The sequence below is a fragment of the Carcharhinus amblyrhynchos genome, chromosome 12, assembly GCF_965287045.1.
Source record: "Carcharhinus amblyrhynchos chromosome 12, sCarAmb.v2.hapA, whole genome shotgun sequence".
Lineage (NCBI taxonomy): Eukaryota > Metazoa > Chordata > Chondrichthyes > Carcharhiniformes > Carcharhinidae > Carcharhinus > Carcharhinus amblyrhynchos.
In genome coordinates, this window is record NC_137335.1 from 45,498,457 (window position 1) to 45,523,503 (window position 25,047).

At 42.1% G+C, this 25,047-nt stretch overlaps 1 protein-coding gene across 1 annotated transcript in view; it reads left to right on the plus strand.

The window, feature by feature from the left end:
• nrxn1a (neurexin 1a) overlaps positions 1-25,047 on the plus strand; it is a 1,747,513-nt gene that overhangs the window by 675,302 nt on the left and 1,047,164 nt on the right. The window contains exons 6-8 of the mRNA XM_080200471.1: positions 11,107-11,408; positions 18,467-18,490; positions 19,492-19,653. Coding sequence (XP_080056597.1) covers positions 11,107-11,408; positions 18,467-18,490; positions 19,492-19,653 — 488 coding nt within the window. The remainder of the gene's footprint in view (positions 1-11,106; positions 11,409-18,466; positions 18,491-19,491; positions 19,654-25,047) is intronic.

The window sequence follows — 25,047 nt, forward strand, 5'->3', positions numbered from 1 at the left end:
CAAAACCTTGCAAGAGTCAGAAAATGAAATCCTCGTTGGTCAGGCTGCAGGGGCAGCTGTAGGGCATATGCCATGTGGAAGGACACTGCAGAGTCCAAGCGATGAGGGATATCAGGGATATTTTCATGAGTGGCTGGCTGTTCAGGATCTGCTGCCCATGAAAGCTGGGGGAATGAAAGTTAAATTTAAGGATCAGGTTGAATACAATTTGGAGACTTGAAATAAATCAGATTATCCTTGCCTGCCACAGGAGGAAGTCACTTCCCTAATAACATTCCTGCTGATTCCTTAATTAGTCAATTATGCCCATTAAATTGGTAATGTAATACATGGTTCTACCACAGATAGCCACCCGCTGATTAACCCTTTGGAAGCTGAGCCCCCAAGCAATAATTCCATGACTTGCACTCACCTATCGACAAAAGAGAGGTGACACAGTTATGGCCCCCAGTACGAAGGGCAAAGGCTACGAAGCTCAGCAGGCAGCCCAGAAATGTTCTGTATTGTGACAGCATTTCAGCCCCCCTGGGAAGTCAGCATGCAGGTCAAGTCAATCTACGTATATGCCCTCAGTCCTCATCCTTGGTTCTGCAGGCCACTAAGGCGATCCAAGATAGATAAATATCTGTCATGTGGAGTTGAGAGAGGCATATGTGGGGACATGTCCACTGCATGAAAGAGTAAGAGAATGTTGCTCATTGGAAAGGTGCTCACATAGGGGAATGTCACAGGTGGATGTCTCATGTCTTGGTAAGGCAATGTGTTCGGCACTTACAGGGCTCCTTGTTGCTCACAGATGTTTCCTCGTTTTTAGTTTTAGAGTGTGAGAATGGTGGAGCCATTGGAATTGTCTGTGCTATTGATTGCAGTGAAACAGGAAAGAGGACATCAGTATATGGTTGCATGTGGACAGGACTAGTGCTCTCTGGAGAAATGGGTGGCTCTCAATTACAGCGGGGGAGTGGGGGGCAGCGCCCTGCGGCTGTGGGGGGTGTGTGTGGCAGGGGTCACTGAGTTTCTGGGGGCAGGAGGTGTGGCAGGGCCTGCTGTGTTATTGGGGTGGGGCCTTATACTGAGGTGAATCAGAAGAGTACGATATGCCTCCAGATGACAGATATCCGGTGCTGGGGACGACTTTGTCTATTCTAAAGGACTGAGGACAATTTTTGCCAGGTCATGCAGCAGTTGGTTCCATATGAGCTGAAAGATCACCCATTGGCTGTGGCCCTGAAGATGCTGGGGGACCTCTGTGTCATCTTCGAGCCCTTGTTGGCCGTGGGAGGAGTATTCAAGGAAGTTCACTGGGCTGACAATCAGCTCGTAAATCCTTCCACCATATCCCCCACTTTTCCCAAAGGGTATGGGGGTTATTTTACCATCGCATTGTTCCCATTTTCAGGAGTGACATGGGTGGTAAAGTCAGATGTAAAGTGCTTAGCATGATTGATGACGGTTTTTGCGACCAGCGCCATTTTACAAGCACTGAGTTTCCAACGCAGTTAGGCTCTCGCCGGAAATGGGCAAGTGGCAGATTAGTGCATGTAAATTTATTTTAATGCTGTTTTACATCTGCCAATTATCCAGGCCACTCTCCACCCACCCCCCTCCTCCATTACTTCAGAGGGGAGCAGTCGGCTTGGCCACACTGGTGGCACCAGAGGTCATTGAGGCCTCCTGAAGAGGCTGAGGGCAAGGGGAAGTGCCTTGGGCAGTGCCAGAATGACAGTGCCATCTTGGCACCTAGGCAATGCCCACCAGACCACCCCAAGGGGTGGGCTAAAGGGGGAGGGCCCAGTGGGGGCAGGGCTAGTAGAAGTGGGGCCTGTGAGGGCAGGGCCAGTGGGTTAGAGTTAATGTAGGGGAGTGGCTAATAGGGAGAGGCTAATGGGGGAAGGGGCTAATGGGGGAGGGGGCCCAGTGCTACTCTGCAAGGATTGGTGGGGGCATGGGAGGGAGAGGGGGCCCAATGCCACTCTGCAGTGATTGGTGTGGGGGAGGGCAGCAAGTCCTTGATTGGTGGGGGAGGGTGGTGGGTTTGTGATTGGTGGTGGGGGTAGGTTGCAATCAATCTCGGTGGTATGGAGGGTCAACAGGGGCTGCCTTTCAGGCTGCTGGCCCCCACTATTGCAGGGAGGGGAACTGTGTCAGGCAGCCTGCACTGGCAGGAGCCGAACAGCTCCCTGTTTTCTGTTGGACCCCTGCCATTGCTAATATGCATGTACAGCATCAGAGGCCTGCACTTACACGCTTCCTCCCTCTGCAGGGTTCCAGGCCCACTTAACTCTGCCCACAGGCTTCTGCAATGAGCAAAGGACTTGCTCAAAATTTTGCAGGCAGAGTGTGTATGGGGTGGCCTGAAAACATGCCTAAAAGGCGATCTGAAACTCTCCAGTTTCAAGTCTGCCCAGCACTTCGAAAAAAAAATGGTAAAATTGCTGCCTATGAGTATGAGGGTACACTAACAACATCTGTCTAGGTGTACGGAACAAGTTGACATGCAGACTGAAATCCGTCAAAATTATGTGGAGCCAAAAAGTTGATGGCATATCAGTACATATTTTCACATCATGTTTGCAAAGTGTCACAAGTAGCACAATGATATTTATCTCATCTCACATTTATGAGTGTGTTACACAGATACAAGTTTATTAATACTGTGCATTTTTACCATTTCAAATTTTTAATTTTTTTTGTACTGTTAAGCGCAAAAGGTCATACAATGGCAAAATGAGAACTGTACGGTATTGAAAACTTCTCAGGATAAGAGAAAGAATCAAAGATATTTTTCTTAACAAGAAGCATTGAAAAACTATTATAGGAGTAACCATTGCCTTTGTACCTTAGTTGCCATGATACGGTGTTAATCATAACTCGGTGATTGCATTCTTTACACCCAAAGTGATTAGAAAATAATTTCACATTCTATGAGAACCCCTATCAATAATGGATAATGTAAAATCTATGCAGGCATCAAGTAAGAGCATGAGTTGAACAAGTAGCAGGTATAAGTGGAACAAAACTAAAAAAAAGTTTAAATATAAAAATTGACCTTAAGAAACAAATCAAAACAAGTGATGAGCATAAGAAATGATAAGCATTAGAAATAAACACCAACTACAGTGAGAGGAGATAAGTCCTTGCTGCCCTTTTCCTCTGCAAGAAGGAAGCATGCCCAAAGGGCCTCAAGTCTCCCAGGCAGCCCTCAATAACTCTGCGGATCTAAAGGCCAAATGGCAAATTCCAAATGGTCTCTGACAGTAGCTGTTAAATGGCTTTTAATTAGCTCATTGCTTGCAGGCAGGGAACCCTGATGCCTGCCTAACCATCCTGATAAAGTTGCCCAGTGATGGGACAGTGCGTGCTTATTGGCTGGTGGTTCAGATATTCCACACCTACCCACCTTCATGCTCACCTTTGGGGTCCTAAATATTCAACCAAAATGTGAAAGTTTACAGCTCCTCCTGCTGATGGGATCATCTGATCCCACCAAGGTCAACAGACTACTGAACAGCTGGCTACACTCCCACCATAACAGGGCTGTAAAATTCCACCCAAGGTGTTCAGGTGATCAACATGTGTTTGCCGAAAGATCTCCCCTTTGAAATTTTGTTTTCCCGTAAGCCTGATTCTGCTACAAATGGAGAAAATAAGATCCAGTTCCTTTTCTGTGCGGCTCTGGTAATTGATCTGCAGTGCAATTGGAACCATAAACCCTTAATTATTTACTATCTTTGATTGTATGTGGAAGTATAGGTTGTTTACATTAATATACTGGTAGGACTTGTGTGTGTTTCATAAATATGATATTAAAAAGATCATTAGCCATATTCGTTGTTAATGAGTGGCTGACTATATTTGACATAGAATTAGATTTTCAGTAAATATAGTTGACAGAAATTTCAAGGAGTTGGAGAGAATTCAAAGTAGAGTGATAATGGCTCTTTAAGTTCACGCTGGTTCCCTGCAGAGCAATTCCATCAGTTCTACTTCCTTCCTCTTCCTGTACCTCTGCAAGTTTATTTCCCTTGGCTGCTTATCCAACTTGGTTCTGAAATCATGAATCATTTCCATTTCTATTACCTCCATTAGCAACAATTTCAATGATACTGAGTAAACCTATGTCTCTTCGGCCTGGTGCCATCAACTATTGGAACATTTTTCTTGTCTATCCTATTTAAAGCTGTCATTATTTTGTACAGCCCTCTGAGCTGTTCCTTTAATCTTCTTTTCTCCAAGTAGAATAACTCAAGCTTCCCAAACCTAATCCAATCTAATTAAGTTCCCTCATCACTGGAGTGATTGTGGTAAATTTCCTGTCCACTCATGAAAGAGCTTCACATCTTTCCTAAAATGGAATGACCTAAACAGGATATAATTCTCCAGTTGTGGCTGAACAAGAGCTTTATAAAGGTTCAGTGTAACCTTGCTGCTTTTGCACTCAATATCTCTCTTTATGAAGCCTGAGTTCCCATATGATTTGTTAGTTACACTCTCAATATTTCTTGCTATCTTCAAAGGTCAATGCACATGAACCTGCAAGATCCTCAGTTCCTGCAACTCTTTACAACTGTATTGTTGAGATTATATTGTCTCTCCCTATCTTGTCTGCCAAATTGCATCACCTCACAATTCTCAGTATGAAATTATAGTTGCCATGTCTAGCCTATCTATATTTTCCTAGGAGGAAAAAACAGTTTGGACAAGTATTCTTATTTATTCATTTTCATGTTTCTTTTTCACAGAACATAGAACATTACAGCACAGTACAGGCCCTTCGGCCCTCAATGTTGTGCTGAGCAATGTCCAATCCCAAGATCAAGCTATCCCCTCCCTATAATTCTGGAGTGCTCCATGTGCCCATCCAATAACCGTTTGAAAGTTCCTGAAGTGTCTGATTCCCCTACCACAGCAGGCAGTCCATTCCACACCCTAACCACTCTCTGGTTGAAGAATCTACCTCAGACATCCCTCCTATGTCTCCCACTATGAACCTTACAGTTATGCCCCCTAGTAACAGCTACATCCACCCAAGGAAATAGTCTCTGCGCGTCCACTTTATCAATCCCTCTCATCATCTTAAACCTCTACTAAGTTACTTCTCATCCTCCTCCACTCCAAAGACAAAAGCCCCAGCTCCCTCAACCTTTCCTCATAAGACCTACCCTCCAAACCAGGCAGCATCCTGGTAAATCTCCTCTGCACTCTCTCCAATGCTACCATATCCTTCTTATAATGAGGTGACCAGAACTGAACACAATATTCCAAATGTGGTCTCACCAACGTCCGGTATAGTTGCCACATAACTCCACGGCTCTTAAACTCAAACCCCCTGTTAATAAGAACATAAGAACATAAGAAATAGGAGCAGGAGTAGGCCATCTAGCCCTTTGAGCCTGCCCCGCCATTCAATAAGATCATGGCTGATCTGTCGTGGCTCAGTTCCACATTCCCGCCCTCTCCCCATAACCCTTAATCCCCTCGCTTATCAAAAACCCATCAACCCGCGTCTTAAAAATTTTTAGCGAGGCAGCCTCCACCACTTCAACGGGCAGAGAATTCCAGAGATTCACCACCCTTTGAGTGAAGAAGTTCCTCCTCAACTCCGTTCTAAACCGTCCCCCCTTTATCTTGAGGCTGTGCCCCCTAGTCCTACTGTCCTTTCTGAGCGGGAAGAGTCTCTCCACCTCTATCCTATCCATCCCATTCATCATCTTATATGTCTCAATGAGATCTCCCCTCATTCTTCTAAACTCTAACGAGTACAAGCCTAGTTTATTCAGCCTCTCCTCATAGCTCAATCCCCTCAACTCCGGTATCAGCCTCTGCACTCCCTCCAAGGCCAAAATATCCTTGCGTAAGTGCGGCGACCAAAACTGCACACAGTACTCTAGCTGCGGCCTCACCAATGGCTTATACAACTGCAGCAAGACCTCCCTACTTTTATATTCAATCCCCCTCGCTATAATAAACGCTAACGTACTATAAGCCTTCTTCACGGCTCTATCTACTTGAGTGGCAACCTTCAGAGATCTGTGGATATGAATCCCAAGATCTCTCTGTTCCTCCACATTCCTTAGAACCCTGCCGTTGATCCTGTAAATCGCATTCAAGTTTGTCCTACCAAAATGAATTACCACACACTTATCAGGGTTAAACTCCATCTGCCACTTTTTGGCCCAGCTCTGCATCCTATCAATGTCTCTTTGCAGCGTGAAAGAGTCCTCCACCTCATCCACTACTCCACCAATCTTGGTGTCGTCAGCAAATTTACTAACCCACCCTTCAGCCCCTTCTTCCAAGTCATTGATAAAAATCATGAAAAGCAGAGGACCCAGCACTGACCCCTGTGGCACACCGCTGGTAACTGGCCTCTGGTCCTTTTGGGTTCTTATGGCCAGTTGACATCATCTTCACTGTTCTTTATATCTCCAAGTTTGGTATCATCAGCAAATTTATTCTATTGTCCAAGCCATTTTTGCACGTTTTCTATCCTTAAGTAATTGTTAAAAAAATCCTTGTTGACACTGATTCTCTTATCCCACTAGCATCAATTTTGTTAACCAGCCTTTGATGCAATACTTTTTCAGACACTTTGTTGAAATCTATGCACTATTTATTGTAAATTTGCAGATCAGTAAAGAAGAAAACCAACCTATAGTTATAGAATATATCCACAATTAATAAACTAGTAATATCTACAATGGTATGGGTGGTAAGGTGGAACAGTGATTAGAATTGCTGCCTCACAATTCCAGGGACCTGGGTTCAATTCCGGCCTTGGATGACCATGCAGAGTTTGCATGTTTTCTCCATGATTGTGTGGGTTCCCTCCAGCTGCTCCGGAATCTTCCCACAGTCGAAAGATATACAGGTTAGGTGGAATGGCCATGCTAAATTGCCCCTTGGTGTTCCAAAGTATATTGGTTAGCTGTATTAGCCATGGGAAATGTGCAGAGTTACAGGTGTAGGGCGGGGGAGAGGGCCTGGCTAAAATATTCTGCCAACAAGTCAGTGCAGTCTCGATGGGCTCACTGGCCTCTTCTGCACTGTAGAGATTTGATTTTATGGTACGAATAAAACTTCCTTTGGAATTTCTGTTAAATAGCTACATACCTGTCATTGTGACATTTCATACCCAAACTGCAGAAGACTGAAGTACCTTGTTAATTTTCTCCTTTAGGAAAATAGTTTAGTTTCAAAAATAGATTTAAAAAATACAGATGAAAGGTATAAGACCTCTTTAACTTTTCTTAATTTAAAATATATATGTCTATTGAGCATTAGTTTTATTGCAATCGCTGCACGATCCTGAATTTGTAATTGTATTACTGAAAAAATGCGAGTTATATTGAGCAGTGGCTCACTCTGTGTATGTACAAGGGATTGAGGGGGTGGGGGTGTGGAGGGTGGACATTAGCTGATAAATTACAGAAGAGGGCTTTAGTTAGTTAACATTTGTCAATGTGGATTCAAATCCAAAACACAATTCATGCATAAGCTTATTTAAAATGGGCAAGTACCTCTTAAAGAGGGATTGAATTCACTTCTGGAAAATTGCTGCAAAAGATGTGTATACTGTCTAAAATGAGTCGCATGCAGACTCTCAGGTTCTCTGTGAACATACCTGTTTGATGAAGACAAGGAGGAAAATTCTCTTCCTTATGAATGAGAGGAAAATTCACATGTTTTGTAGTCACCATCCTGGAGTGAGTTGGCTGAGATCATCAATCTCAGATCTGAGTGTCTGCAGCTTCTCTAAGTAATGCTTACATCAGCGAGTCAGTCAGTTCTTGAAGCCAGTCACCTGAGGTATAACTTAGTGGGTTGGGATGAAATATATGTCAAGGTACTACTATCCAAAGGACCTCAATTTATACACATTCATGAGGGAACTGTTTAAAGTTTAGAAGTTTAAAGTTTTTTAGTGGCATAAGTTGGCTTACTTTAACACTACAGTTAAGTTAAAGTGAACATCCTCTAGTCCGGCACTTGTTTGGGCACAGTGAGGGAGAACTCAGCATGGCCAGTTTACCTAACCAGCATATCTTTCAGACTGTGGGAGGAAAGTGGAGAACCCAGAGGAAATCCACTCAGGCATGGGGAGAACATGAAAACTCAGCACAGTGATCCAAGCTGGGAATCAAACCCGGGTCCTTGGTGCTAACCACTCTGCCACCGTGCTGTCCAGTCTGCTTTCAGCAGATACCTTGTCACTGAAAAGAAATCCAGAATTAAAAAGATTGCTAATATGAATGGTTAGTCAAATGATTGGTTTTGATGGCCCTGTCATCCATTTCCCCCCAGTTGTGGTGAATAACAACCAGGGAAAACATTAGGAATTTGCAACCAGTATAATTCCATAGGGCATGGAGACAGTTAGGGAACCCAAACAGATTGAGTATCAGTGCCACACCATCATGCAAGATATTGGGGTGAACTTTGTACCAAGCCTCAGGAACCTGATGTCAGAGCATCCCGATGCCAATGTCATTATCAGCTCATGAATCCTTTCGAGTAGGGGCTGTAGTAGCCAATCAATTAGTAGGTTTCCTCCACACTTCCCTTGCATCTCGGGTTGACGAGCAGCTTGTGGATTCAGAAACTGTAAAACAGTTTGCTGTGGGTGGCATTCAATTTAGGCAATAGGGGCCTCGCTCACCAGTTGGAGAGCAGATGAGAACCCTTCATCTTATCCTTCAGGGAAAGCATGCTGCGTTTGTGCCTGTTATGTAGCCAGCAGGATCAAGGATCCTGGAAATGGAAATTTCATCTCCATGAGTGGCCAGGCAATCAGAGGCTTGCAGCTCCTGTGCCAACTGCACCACCACAGTAGTAGTTGTTTGCAATGCACCCACCAGAAATCCAGGATCAGCCAACCACCCAGTGAGAGCAGGATAGGCATCACAAAGAAGCTGAGGGAGACCGAAGAATTGACATATAGTGGTTTTCAGTGGGCCCTCCTCCTTCGGTTCATTGAGATCAGACCCACCCTGATCTGTCCTGAAGCTGGAAATTTTGAAGTTCCTGCATGGTGAGATCCCACTGCCATTGGATGCACATCAGCAGTAGCTGGATTGAGATTAAGTGAAAGTCTTCCAGGAGTCTGCCTGCCATGGACTTAATTGGGGCAGAGGTGGAAAGGCAGCAAGTCCACTATCCTCCACCTTCCTAGCCAATTAAATTCCTCTCACAACCATCAAACTCACCTTGGAAGTGGCATTAAGTTCTGTCCACTGTAATTAAGACATTTTACACAGTTAAAAATTCAGTTACACCATAATGCACCAGCCCTAGCTTTGTACTTACCCACTGATAACCAACTAAGCCTTTTAAATAGTCATTTCACAGCCCTCCGTGCGTTTCAATGCAGAGTAAATGTTTGAGTTACAAGTGGAGCAACGTTTGTGGTGGAGTATGGCAATTTCAGGATTTCTGAATTATCTGTGCTTGTGTGGACTCTGGGAGTTGCTATCTGGACTTAGTATTCAAGAAATGGGTGTGAAAATTAAGAACGCACTGTTTGCTGATTTGGGACTTCTCATTTGGAGGCCGTATGATTAAGGAAATGTATGGCCATTAGCATTTCAGTGCTCTGACCATATCTCAGAGTGATTAAACCGGGAATGAAAACAATCATTTTCTTGTGCTCTGAACAATCTGAAATGTGCCACTGTGACAGGAAATTTCTGCCTAGGGTATATGAAAAAGTCAAAAACTCTGAGATCTTGATCTCCTCAGAAGCAAATCAGGAGGCCATTTGTTTACAATGGCCAGACTGTACCATTTGGATTTTGTTATTTTGGAATAGTTGATGTGTACATTGCAGATGTTTCCCACAGGGCAAGTAAATAATCCTCATGTCAGAATACCCAAATGTCTGTCTCACTCTCAAAAAGAAGTAGGGTAAATTTTACAGCTTCCTGCTGGCATATTTGAAGGCAAAGGGCACATTAAATAAAATGGATGTCAGCGCTCCACCTCCCTGCCCGTTCCTGGCCTGTACCCCATATTAAGGTGGGCTGATAAGGAGTCAGGTGAATTACCAACCTCTCAACGTATAGATGCTCTTAAGTGGAAAATTAACTGCATTCCGCACAACCACAACTTTTCAGAGAAAGGCAAGACTTGACAAACAACCTGCCAGCTTTTACTACATGAACTTCTGATGGCCAAGAGCTTGTGGTATCTCCTACAAGAGATCCCCAGTGCCCATGGGGGTCATACCCAGATGCTACTCTCCTTTGCTGCTCCACCCCAGACTTCTTATCCTAAGCATCCCCCTGGACCCCCAAATGCCCTTGCTGGAGTCTCCCCAGCTGTTCCTGCCAAAAATCCCCCGACCTATCTATTATATATTCAAATGGTTGCATAGTTACTTGAAGAGCTGATCATGTGATTTGATGGTGCTGTCATTGGAGTGTTTCACAGGCTCCTGCTTTTAGTTTCAGTGGGAAAAAGCTCGTAGAAAAAAACCTGTTGTATGTTAGTTTGAATCTACATGTTCAAACCCAACTTTTGTTAAAACCCACAACCTCTAATATTATTAGGACATTACATTACTTAAGTCCTATATCTGTCTTCACTTCTTCCTCAGGACTGCTTGTAGTCCCAGCAGTGGCTATTATTCTCTTTTGATGTTGCTGGGACTACAGAATTGCTGGCCAGTATAATTGCTCGGCAGCTCTCTGGAGCCAGGCTTCCTTTCCCTGAGGGGCTGGAAATCTGTTCTGATCCAATTAAGGCAGCCCCCGGTGTTATGGAGCAGCAGGATTTCTGGGTGATGAAGTACCGACAGACATTCATTTGAGAGGTTGGATAATTTCTCCCCCCATTAAATCCACTCCCATCTGAGAATTGGAATTTTGTTTATCTACACAAAGGATCTTGGCTTTGAAGTTCGTTTAAGCATCAGAAGATAACTGTTTTTTTTATTCTAAGGTTTTGGATATGCATTGATTAATTTTAATGGTTTGCTTTGCTTTTCATCAGAGACATATTTTTGTGTAATGAAAAATTATATTAATTTTTGCATGTATTTGCTTTTTAATATTTGTGAAGAAGTTGGGGTATTGTAACCACTTTTGATCCTTTTTTTCTGTTTTCCAGGGAGAGAAGAATATGTTGCAACATTTAAAGGATCAGAATACTTCTGCTATGATTTATCACAGAACCCAATCCAGAGTAGCAGCGATGAAATAACATTATCATTCAGAACCCTTCAAAGGAATGGTCTGATGCTTCATACAGGGAAATCTGCAGATTATGTAAATCTGGCTTTGAAAGATGGTGCTGTCTCACTGGTCATTAATTTGGGGTCAGGAGCCTTTGAAGCTTTGGTGGAACCTGTGAATGGAAAATTTAATGACAATGCCTGGCATGATGTGAAAGTAACCCGGAACCTCCGTCAGGTAACAGTACAAAGGATGATGTGGAAAATGTGGGACCTGTTTCTTAATCATGTATGGAAAAAAAGTAGTTTCAATGCACACAGTTACAAATTTATCATTACAAATTAGATATGATTAAATTATTTCCTTTTGAGTTGGAAATAAATTGGATTTGACAAATTTAGATCATTGGTATTGCTTTATTATACCTGAACAAATGCAGATCCAGAGCTATGTTTTAGGGATTAGAACAACAGTGGGGTTTATCATGAGAATTAGCATCATAGCTAGTCATGAAGTGTATTATATTTACATATATCTGATAATTAAAGTTTTGGATGTCTATCTGTAAAACAGAAAAATGCATAAAATCTATGACCTTTAAACAGTCGTCCCAAATGCATGTTTTTGTTCAATGATATCAGACAGATAGACGTAGGCTTTATCATCTGGTTTTATGATCATGGATAAAATTATCTTGTTGGTGGAACAGTCAGTATGTTGTGAAATTTAAGCAACTTACCAGCTATTGTACTGAAACAAATACAGAGAAGCAATTTTAACTATACCTGCCTGGTGGAAACCAAGAGATAGGGCAGTACATTACATGACTTTACCTACCTTGGAGCTACTGGATGTCAGCCATTTCAAATGCAGTCTGCATGGACATCAACTGACAGCTGACGAGGTACTTCTTTGATTTATGCATGCTGCGTCCCAATGATAACATTAGGACCTAACTGCAATTTTAACTGGATGATCTGAATGATAAAACAAGTGAAGATAATTAGTAGGGGAGCGTGTTCAAGAGTGCTATAGTATAAATCCTGGGAAATCTAACCTGTCCATATTGCCAACTGCAGTTACAATAGGAAAAAAAAAGAATGCTGTTCAGAAAAATAATATGAATTGAGTCTGTTCCTACTGTGACTGAAACAAGAAAGGTAAACTTTTAGAGGAAAGCATCCTTTGACATTTCCATTTACTCAAATATGGCCACAAGAGCATCTGCACATTCATAATTCAAATCACTTTCACATAAGCAACCTGAAAGAAAAGTCGGATGGCAAGTCAAGATTTTTGACAGTGAAGTTCCTAAAAAAAAAGTCAAGAAGATGCTCTGATCTTAAAGGCACTCCAAGAGGATCCATGATGTGACTATTGGTTGTCAAATAGGAGGCAGAGAGTGGGGGTCAACGGGTGCTATTCGGATTGGCGGATGGTGACTAGTGGAGTGCCCCAGGGGTCGGTGCTGGGGCCTCAGCTTTTTACCATTTATATAGATGATCTGGAGGAGGGAACCGAGTGTAGGGTGTCGAAATTTGCTGATGACACCAAGATTGGGGGAATGGCAAATTGTGCGGAGGGTGTGGAGAGTCTGCAGAAGGATCTAGATAGGCTGGGCGAATGGGCCAGGAAATGGCAAATGGAATTTAATGTTGGCAAGTGCGAGGTGGTCCACTTTGGTAGGAAGAATGGTAGGAAGGATTATTACTTAACGGGGCGAAAAACTGCAGCAGGCAACGGTGCAGAGGGACCTCGGGATCCTTGTGCATGAGTCGCAACAACCCAGCTTGCAGGTGCAGCAGGTGGTCAGGAAGGCGAATGGGATGCTGGCCTTCATAGCGAGGGGGATTGAATATAAAAGTAGGGAGGTCTTGCTGCAGCTGTATAGGGCATTGGTGAGGCTGCAGCTGGAGTACTGTGTGCAGTTTTGGGTGCCGCACCTGCGCAAAGATATTTTGGCCTTGGAGGGAGTGCAGAGGAGGTTTACTAGGCTGATACCGGAGTTGAGGGGGTTGAGCTATGAGGAGAGGCTGAATAAACTAGGCTTGTACTCGTTAGAGTTTAGAAGAATGAGGGGAGATCTCATTGAGACGTATAAGATGATGAATGGGATGGATAGGATAGAGGTGGAGAGACTCTTCCTGCTCAAAAAAGACAGTAGGACTAGGGGGCACAGCCTCAAGATAAAAGGGGGGCGGTTTAGAACGGAGTTGAGGAGGAACTTCTTCACTCAAAGGGTGGTGAATCTCTGGAATTCTCTGCCCGTTGAAGTGGTGGAGGCTGCCTCGCTAAATATTTTTAAGACGCGGGTTGATGGGTTTTTGATAAGAGAGGGGATTAAGGGTTATGGGGAGAAAGCGGGAAAGTGGAACTGAGCAGCGACAGATCAGCCATGATCTTATTGAATGGCGGGGCAGGCTCGAAGGGCTAGATGGCCTACTTCTGCTCCTATTTCTTATGTTCTTATGAAAGAAGATCTCTTAAAGAAGAAGTGAAAGAAGTAACTTGCATTTATATCATGCCTTTTTCAAACTCAGGAGATCCAAAAACATTTTACAGCCAATGAAACACTTTGGATGTGTCATCACTGTTGTAATGATGTAAAGGTAAAGCACATTTAAAGTAAATTTAAATGGATTGACAATTGGAACCTGTATTTTTGGCAATCAACTAAAGAGATATAAAGGGTTGAATTTCTGGATTCCTCCCACAGGTGGGATCTTCCAGTCCCCCAATATAGTGTCAACATATGTAGGACTGGAAGATCCCACTGCCGACCAATAGCAAGCTGCCTTCGCTGGAAAACATGTTGTGAGGTGGATGGCGGGGTGGAAAATCCAGCACAAAGACGGCTTGAAAGCAACTCAGAGACAGTGCAAAATAGGTGTCAGTAAGTGGGAACACCTTAGTCAAGATTAGGCAGAATGGTGAGAAGCCAGCCATGAAGGTCTGTGAGATGTGTTACATGGCTGATGCTGAATGTTATCATTAGATGAGGAAGTTTCTCTTGAAAAATCAATACTTCCAACCAGGATCCACTGTTCAGCTGAGGGCAATCATTCTGAACATATCTAGATCTTGTCAATCATTAAATAACTCACTGCAAAAAATGAGGTGAAAACGTGGCTGCCTTTTCCAATACTGAAAGACATACAACCAATTCTGCATAAATACACGTGGGCAAATACATTTAAAATACAAACTAAGGCCCAGACTTTTGCTCCCAGGTCAGATGTGCAGAAATGGGCAAATTTCTGGCTTCACGAATGCAACCTTTAAAATTGGCTGCACAGATTTTGGATCTTTTGCCTGGGCAGGCTGGTCATCTGGGAAGAACTAAGGAGGATATCGAGTGCAAAGGCAGACACTGCGGAAGTCCCGCCCTGGAGCTCTGGATCCACGGTCAAAGTTTAAAATAAAGATTAAAACCTGAAATATTCCCTAGCTCTCACCCCTGCAGCTGCTACACAATCCCAAGCTGCTAATATCAATGTATGACACCCCAAGCCCCCCCCAACTCTGTGGATCCTCCTCCCCATAACCCTTCAAACCATCAATGCCAACTATGCCCCTCCATTCACCTTCATGGTCTTAAGTCACGATGCCAATCCATGCCCCCATCCTTTGCCCTTAGTTGATCATGCTAACTCATGGATAGGCCTTCACACCATTCAGCTCCTAAGGTGTAAGGCACCTTTTTACATTTAATATGCTCCCAAGTTTTGTACTATCCACAAACATTGAAATGGTGCCCTGTATACCAAAGTCTAGGGCACTCAGGAAAAGCAAGAATCCCATCACTGGCTCCTTGGGAACTCTACTAAACACCTTTCCAGAGGCCAAAAAACATACATTATCCAGTTAAGTACAGTACCTTTTATTCCACAAGTTATAATATTGTTCACAAATGTATTGTGCAGCACTGTATCAGATGTCTTTTGAAACTCCATGTACATCATACCAACAGCATTACCATCATCAACCTTCTCTGTTACCTTTTGAAAAAAAACTCCAGCAAATTAGTTAAGCATGATTTTCCATTAAGAAACCCATATGGCTTTCTTTAATTATTTGACTTTTGTCCATGTGACTATCAGATATTGTCCTGAAATATTGTTTCTAGAAGTTTGCCCATCACTGAACTTAAATTCACTGGCTTCGGATGCTGAACTAATCTCTGCACACTTTTTTGAACAAGAGTGTAATGTCTGTTATTCTCCAGATCCTTGTGTCTAAGGACCAGTGCCATTGCAATTTCCACTCATTTCCCTCTATCCTTGAATGCATCTCATTTGGTCCTGCTTCCTTAGCAACTTAATATATATATAACTCATCCAATACTCCTCATAAAAAATTTAAACCATTCTAATGTGCGCATTCCCTCACAGATTGCATACTTAAGTCGTGGAGTTACCACATCAATAAATGTGCAATACGCATAGCTCTCAACCTCACAGATGCACCTCAGTGATGCCCACTGCAACTCAAATTCCAAAATCAGGAACTCAAGTTGGTGCAACTGATGACACTTGCTGCACAAATGATTATCCAGGATATGGGAAATGCATGGTAGAGGTTGGAACAGCCCACCATTTCTTTATAAAGTCATAGGGTCATAGAGCTTTACAGCACAGTGAGAGGCCCTTTGGCCCATTGTGTCTGTGCCAACCATCAGCACCTATATATTCTAACCCATTTTCCAGCACTTGGTCTGTAGCTTTGTATGCTATGGCATTTTAAGTGTTCATTTAAATGCTTCTTAAATGTTGTAAGGTTCCCACATCTACCACCCTCTCAGATAGTGAGTTCCAGATTACCACCACCTTCAGGATAAATAGGTTTTTCCTCAAATCCCCTCAAAATCTCCTGCCCATGACTTGAAATCTATGCCCCCTGATTATTGATCCTCTACTGAGGGGAAAAGTTTCTTCCCATTTACCCTTTCTATGTCTCTCAAAATTTCATGCACTTCAATTAAGTATCCTCTCATCCTTCTCTGCTCTAAGGAAAACAGCCCCAGTGTAACCAACCTGTCTTCATAGCTGAAATGCTCCATCCCAAGCAACTTCCTGGCAGATCTCCTCCGCACCCTTTCTAATGCTATCACATACTTCCTATAGTGTAGTGAACAGAACTCCACACAGTACTTTAGTTGTGGCTTAACCAGTGTTTCATACAGCTTCAACATAATCTCACTACTTATATATTCTGTGCCTCAGTTAATAAAGCCAAGCATCCCACATGTCTTCGTAACCACCTTATCTACCTATCTTCAGGAATCATTGGACATACACCCCAAGATCCCTCCGGTTCTCTGTATTTTCTTGCATGCTGTCATTCATTGTCTATTTCCTTCCCTAGTTAGTCCTTTCACAATGCACCACCTCACACTTTTCAGGTTTAAATTCTCTTTGCCACTGTTCTGCCCCATCTGCTCAACTGTCTATATCACCCTGTTAACTAATAACTTCTTTGCTGCTAATAAGCCTTATTACTGTGATAAACATTACCACTGCTAAAAAAGAACCTTTACCAATATTAATAAACCATACAACTATAAATAAATCTTACCAATATTGATACTTTATACATCTTACTAGTAGTAATGAGGCTTATTGAAAAAGAAAGATAAGACTCACCAGCATCAAGTATAGGTATGACAACTGTTGCAGTACTACTTGGGCATATAGAAGATGAGATGAAGAGGGAAACTGCAAGAATGGAAGAGATGAAGGCCCCTTTATACCCACAAAAAGGGTTCTGGAGCCCCATTCCTGCTTAGCCATGAGTCAGGAGCCATATCAAAGGATGCACTTGTTCATGAAAGAGATTGCCATCTCCTTCATAACGGATGGGATTTTCCAGCCATGCTCACCCCAAGGTTGGAAAATCCCACCCAAGGGTGATGAAAATTTGCATGGTACTTGTCCTGCCCACTACAAATCCCGTGGCAGGCAGGATGATGAAATTCTGCCCAATGATCTGGAGCCTCAAAGCAGGATGAAGATGGCCCTCCCTCGAGGCAAGAAGATCACCATTGCCTTAACATTGTACAACAGTGGACTTTTACAGGCAGGACCTGTTGGCAGTAGTAAAATCTCTGTTTGCTGTTTATAGATGCTTTAGGAATGTTAAGGAGGCAGGTGGAAAGGGGCTTCACCCTGAGGAGAGATCTGCAGGATGAAAGAACACATGGATTCATCTTTATCGTGGGCCTCTCATTGATGCAGGATCAGAGAGAGAAATGAGGCCTGGAATCTGCTTAGGGCAACACTATAACCATGAAAATGAAATTGATCCACAATTTTTCCTGGTGGGGCATGAATTATGACCCTCCTCCTACCATGCCCAAAAAACAGTGCACAATTTCTAACCCTAAATGTTTTTATCATCTGCATCAGTGGATTTAATACAGCTCTTGATCATATTTATAATTGATAACATTTTCATCCTTAACAAAACAAGTCCTTAGGTTCTAAACAGAAGATATTATTGGTCACTATGGATTAGCAGAAGATTGTGTGTTGCATGAAGATTTAAAATGCATTTGTTAAATGCAGGTTGATAACATTTTTAATATATTCATTCAATGGATGCTAGCATCATGCACATTACTCTGGATCTGCCTTTTGTTGGGTGTAAGGAATTGAATTTACCATTTCAAATTTCTTAATTTTATGATAAACCTGGTTGTATGCGTAATAGAGCAGATTAAAACAAAGTATTTCTGTTTATTGCTTAGGCAGGACTGACTTTGTTTTGTTGCAGTAAAGTGATCCTTAACTTCACCGATATGCTCAATGGAAGTTGAGGAATTGGAAACGAATATAGAAGGGTTGTGTGTGCAATTGTTAACAAGATTACTTAAACTTCTTCTTAAACGGGTTGATTATAAAAAGCAAGAAATTGCTTTAAAAATCTGTCAATTACAGACTTAAATTTAAAAAAAACGACAATGAAGGTGATATTTAAACTAACTGTCATGGGTTCAAAGTAAGTATAGAGTCCCTGTTCATGACTAAGGTTTAGCAATATTAACATTTTAATACTGCTATTAATATTATTGATGGCATACTTGTTAGTCTGCTTTTTTCTTGTAAAATTATTTTGCCTTTCTTATATGTTACTAACATGCTTAATAACTAACATGTCATTCATGGAATGTGTCATTCTACTAACCGTTACCTTAATCAAATAATGTACTAACATGGTAGTGACCATCATATTTTTGAGTAACAATCGTTATTCTGTTCACAGTTTTAATTTCCTTTCTCCCCCCCTTCTCCGCAAAGCACTCAGGCATCGGACACGCTATGGTAAACAAACTACATTGTTCGGTAGATATCATTCTAATTGTTTCTTAGTTTGGGTTTGCCGTGTGTTTTCTTTCTTTACTGTAGACATCATTAACAAAAGAGGAACTGGGGTTGGTACTCTTCTGCTTACTTTGAAATCCTTCTTTCATCTGTTGTTCACCTTCTTTATCTGTTTCTATCAAATTCTATTTAAACTACTTCAGGGGCATCATAAAAGTTACAAGCGGTTGCATCAAGCTGTGGTTTTCGGGGGATCAAGCTATATGGTGGCTGGCCCTGGGTTCACTGGCTCAGCCAGTTCCTGACCATACACAATGCATGGCATGAAGACGTGGACTGGGAATGTCTGAAATGCTACATCCATACATCTATTCTTCGTTGCAAGCAATTTTGGTGTCTTACCTTCTTTTCGGTTTGCTCTTGCATGTGCACATCAGTTTGTAAGGCCTGAGTGTGCTTCTTATTTCAGTTACTTTCCAGCAGATTTTTTTTTATGCACGTTTCTTTTCTTAACACAAGAAAGAGGAAATATTAAAAAGGGCAGTTGCACGATCAAATAAAGCTAGAGCTTTGTTGGTAGTGCTTACAGTGACGGTAATATACTAGATGTTTCTATTAGCTTGTGCTTTGTCTGATGGGATTTATATTTCAATCAGCTGCACGTTTTTAATCTTTAAAAGCATATATTGGATAATCTTACTAATATTTACATTTAACTCAACTAACATACAAAACATTCTACTAACACCGTTTTTGTGTCTGCTAAAAAATTTTGTTGCATTAGGGAAAATATTAACAATTTTTCTATTTGGCTAACTTTTTTTTCTAAAGTAGTCTAGATCTTTTTGGGGGGGGGCAGTTATTGGATCAACAGCTGAGAACACTGAGGCTAAACAGACATGAAAATGGGTTGCTGTCTGCAGGTCTTACTCAAGAACCTGAACCAGAGGCTTTTATTTTCATATGAATATTGCATCTTTTCCTTGTGTTTTATTATGTAGGTGACAATCTCAGTAGATGGAATACTGACAACAACGGGCTACACGCAGGAGGATTACACCATGCTAGGCTCTGATGACTTTTTCTATGTCGGAGGCAGTCCTAGCACTGCTGATCTTCCAGGTTCACCAGTCAGCAATAATTTTATGGGTTGCCTGAAGGAGGTAGGTTCAATTTTGAGTAGCATAACATAGGTGGTGGGGAAATTTATTTTTAGCCAGAGTTCTGAAAGGTTTGTATTCTCCCACCATGGATTCTTTATCAATGCTCATCCTCCTCCACCTGGGAGGGAGAGGTGAGAGAAGGGCAAGCCATGGAGGACTTAAGGTTCTGGATCACTGGCCAGACGCACATTTCAGATATGGTGAGTTGAATAATATAAATTTACCCCACCTTTCTCTATATAGCAATCCGACCGGGAGCAAACAGAACTCACTTAAGGTGGGCAGAATCAAGTGATGGGCAACTTCTGGATTTCAGAAGTTGATCTAATGACATCTAGTTTGAAGGCAAGTTTTCTGTTATATGTGTTATTGATTGTTTCTTGTTTTTTGCTCCTTAATTATGTTTGCTGTTTAATTAATATGAAAAAAAATGTGATGACCTAATTGGAAATGAGATGAAAAGATCATGTTAAACTTTAACATTGATTAAATTGCAGACTTTGGCCATAGGTGGGGAACCGTCTGGCATTCCTGCTGTGTGTTTCTAGCAGCAGAAGGTGACACACTGTTTGCCGATGGCAGGATCTTCTAGTCCCGCCGCTGTCAATGGGATTTTCTGTTGGCTGCACCCAGCGCCACAAAGGAACATGCGGCAGGGGTGCTGAACTAATGCCCAGCAAGTTTGATGTATAAACATTCTGCGCATGCAGTCTCTGAGGTTGTATTCTCGGCACAACCATCTGTTGGTTCCTTTGCACTAGACGTTCCAGTTATTCAATGTGTGGAGAAGTTTTGGATCTGGTTTTCCTCTTTCCTACTCCCAGTTAAAATCTGGTGCCATGTCCAAGGGATTTATTTGCTGCTGCGGGAGTAATGTCAGCAAGCAGCAATCATATTCACATGGAGCAAACCAGGATGTTAAACACTTAATATTCTGCACTATGAATTTATATTGTTGAGACTGGATTGGGAAATAAGCTAAAATAAAAGTAAACTAGTATAAATATTATTTTTTGAAATACCTGGAATTTTTGTGCCCAAATGGAAAAATTTAACAGTGCACAAATAGCTTCTTGGGGCAAGTGATTATCAGGTTAGTGCAACATTTAAATCCGGGGTTTTACCTCATTCAATTGTATAACCTTTTCAAAAGTTTTTGCAATGAAATTAACCATGTGAATGTAAAATGTTATAGGTTCCCAAAATCATTGGTATTAAAGACTTCCAACAAAGATAGTTTATTCCTGAGCTCTGTGCCACCGTTGTGCTCTGCACGTCCTCACAGAGATAACTTACTCACCCCATCCTCATAACTATTTTGTAGTTGTATCACCATGCTCTCACATGACCCCTCAGTCTATATCATCCCCATTTAGTTTGAATACTTGGTGGCATGGGATGTAACAGTGTGCCACAGAAAACTATTTACAGACCATTATGTAACATACAATTAAACTGATAATGCATAACTTTTTACATATATGTAGGGGCACGGATTAAGCTATAGCAACTGGCGCATAGTCCATCACATCTACTTCTTCCCCCAGTTGGTGGTGTTGTAGTCTTTCTGTGGCTAGCATCCTCACTGTTAGCAGCATTGAACATTTCATCTTTATACTCGCTTGATGACTAAAGTGCTGGTTTTGGTTTGGTTTTGCTACTTGCAAAAAATGGTGGCAGTTGTAAAGTACATAGGGGGCACTGTCTGAGGCTACCACATAACTGTTCAGTTATGGAGCATTACTGTGTACTAACTGGTTCAGGCCACATGTACTCTGCATCCTGACTGCTTGACCTGGTGTGAGAGGGCCATGTGTGTGGGTATCTTGATCAGTGTGTGCTTTGCTTCTCAATCTGTTTGCAGGAGGGCATCATTTAGGTTGGTTTCAAGTTCAGGTTGCAGCAGAACCTTAGTAGTAGAATCCTGGTCCAGGTACACTTGGAAAAGAATCATGTGCTGATAAAGGCAGGCCCTGTCGAGGTTAATTTTGCAGGCTGATGAGTGCAGTATAGTAGTCTGTGTGATCCCATGCACATTTCTCTAGACAATGCATGACTGAGCAAACTGTCTATTTTCACCGAACCATTTGACTGTGTAAAAAGCAGACTGCTCATGATATGCTCAAAAGTTCCATATGCATACAAAGTTACAAAATTCAGTGGCAACAAATTGGTGAACATTGCCTGTCATGAGTCTCTGAGGTATGCCACGTGTGGCAAAGCGTTTCTTAAGCTTGATGATTACTGTTTTACTTGTCATGTTTGGTGGACCACTGAGTTCAAACCATCTGGAATACAAATCGATTAAGACTAAATGTTGTTTAGTATTCCACTCTAGTATGTTCGCTGCTGTGAATGGCCATGAGAGGTCTGGAGGCTTGTGTAAATTGCTTGATGTGACTTCCCTATCTGTGTTTCTGTGCATGCAGGGCCAATAGAGTGATTCTTTGGCCCTGTGTCTGATTGCTTCCAATTCAGTGTGCCCTTGATGCAGTCGTTGTGTAGAGGGCAGATGATGAATTGCCAGCCATGCATCTTGTACAATTAGTTTATATCTGATGGCAAAGAATGTGTGGAGCTTGTGAGAAAGATTCCTTGAGGATACTGGTCAACCCTTCTTGATGATGTGCAGCTGCCTGCATGTTATGTCATCTCTCAAGCCTGTTTGAGTTCCTAAATTCAATGAGAGAACGGCACCTCTAATGCCATAATGTCAATGTCTTCCTCATAATCTGCCTGATTTCTGAACTTTGAAGTAGGCAAGAGCCAAGTACAGTTCCTTGGCACCTTTGTAGCTGAGGTTAGTCTGCCACTGTGGATGCAGACTGTATCAAGTCCGTGCTGGGAGGGGTCCACTGATATGAGTACAGATGTTCTAATGTCAAAATATTGTAATACCAATGGGACTATGAGCATTTGTTCGTGTCTGTTGAAGATTGCTGTGCAGTGCTCTTGCCAATACCATTCAATGTCCTGCTGGAAAAGTTGATGAAGAGGTCCAGTGACTTCACTATAACCTGTGATAAACTTAGAAAGATAATTTGTCATACCAAAAAAGCACTGTAAAACATGTTAGTCCACAGAAATGGCCTTTTGTCGCAAAGCCCTTGCCTTATCTGGACCAAGCTTTACAATTGACACCATATTCTGTGAGTAAATAGCCAACACAAGGAACCTAGTTGACCCTGAATCTGCATTTCGCAGGGCTAAGCTTTAATTTGACGGCCCTGATTTGTCAAGGACAATACGATGACGTGCATCATGTTCTTGCATATTATGACCCCGCCCAAGAGTGGATGTCTTCCACAATGATTTTCCAAGGTTAGACTGCAAAGAGTTGTCCCATGCACTACAAGAAAACCTCATCCCCCCCCACTGTGGCGATGGCATAGGTTATATGAAGGAAACAATATCTACCTCTCAGAGACATGAGTGTAGTTATCTAATCTAATGGGATCAGCATCGAGAAGGTTGAACACCTTGACATTTGGCATGTCTGTTATCACCTGTTCCACTGTCTTCGTGGGCTGATATGGTCTGAGTAATGCTTTGCTTAAGTGCAAGGTCAGTACATATCCTGACTGTGCTGTTTTTCTTACTGTGGCCTTCTTGCTGAGATGCATTCTTTGGCCTCACCAGTAGGAGTTACGACATTTAGTGCTGTCATCTAATGCAATTCACTGACAACTTTCTGCTTCATGGTGACTGGTGTTCATCTCAGAACGCAGACATTGATGGTTGTTTGTAATGTTAAGTCTTTTTTCTCGCAGTAGCTTATTGCTAATTAAGTCACTATATATCCTGCAAGCCACCCCAATCTCTGATGAACTCTTCAGTGAGAGTTCAGAATGCACATTTCTTTGCCAGTATTTTTTGGGTCACCATATAAGATTGAATTAACTTATCTTCTTTGATTCATTGAATTGAAGACATCTCTAAACAGGATAATGATTCTTTCCAGAAGACAGATGAAGTCATACACCGCCCTTCCTACCACTGAATAAAACTGGGTGAGAGGCAGACAATGTAAATGTCCATTGATCCTGGGCAGGATTTTCCAGTCTTGGGTCAAATGAGGCCGTAAAATCCTGCTCAAGGAGTCATAAGGTAAACAGCACAGAAAGAGGCCGATTGGATCTGCATCAGTCAAAGACAAACCGCCTAACGATTCTGGTCCCATTTTTCAACCCTTGGCCCATAGCTTTGTATGCCTCGGCATTGCAAGTACACATCGGAATACTTCATAAATGTTATCAGGGTCTCTTCTCCACCACCCTTTCAGGCTTTGTGTCCAAACTCCCACCACCTTCTGGGTGAAAATGTCATCACATCCTCTCTAAATCTCCTTTCCCTTACCTGAAACCTCTGCCCCATGATCATTGATCCCTCCACCTAGGGAATAAGTTTTTTTCATGTCTACTCTATCAATGGTTTTCATAATTTTACACATCTCAAACATATCCCCCTCAGTCTCCAAGGAAAACAACCCCAATCTATCAAATTTCTCTTCATAACTAAAACTCTTCAGCCCAGGCAACATCCTGGTAAATCTCCTCTGCATCCTTTCTAGCACTATCACATCCCTCCTGTCATGTGGTTTTCAGAACTGTACACAATATTCTAGCTGTGGCCTAACCAAGATTTTATAAACTTCTCTGCTCTTAAACTCTATGCCTCAGCTAATAAAGGCAAGTATTGCAAATGCCTTCTTAACAATTCTATCCAGCTGTCCTGTCACTTCAAGGGACTGGTGTACATGCATATCAAGGTCCCTCTGGTCCTCAGTGCTTCCAGATCCTTGTTTTAAAACTGCTTCAGAATTATTTTTGGGATTTTCTTTTTCCTCCCTTGCATGGAAAACAAACGACTGAATTTTCTTGATGGCCTTAGGGCCCACAAGATATAATAGGGTATAAGCATGTACCTCTTTTAGACTTGTCAAAGAATGCAGCTCCTCAATAAATACACCACTCCTTGACCTTTTCCCAAATATTCAGAATATTTTTATCGAATGTGGCGAAGTCCTTTTGCCATACTGCCTACTTCTGACACCATGTAGAATGTTGTTGGTTCTATCAATGTCAAGAATTTCTAACAAAGGCAGTTTGTTCCTGATCTCAGCAGCTATATACAAAATACTTGTGCTCTGCCTGCGCTCCTGGAGATAACTCCCACGCCCCTATCACATGATGTCTTTTGTAGCCACATCATCCTGTTCTCATGTGATCACTTGGCCTACAGTGGGAATTGAAGTTCTCATCAATTGAAGTGATTTATTATTGACTGAAGTATGGGGTTGCCTGAACAGCGCAACCTCAAGTGTGGAATCATTAAAATCAACTTTTAGATTTCATTGTTATTCTGTACCTGTATGGATTCTGGACACTGCTGTCA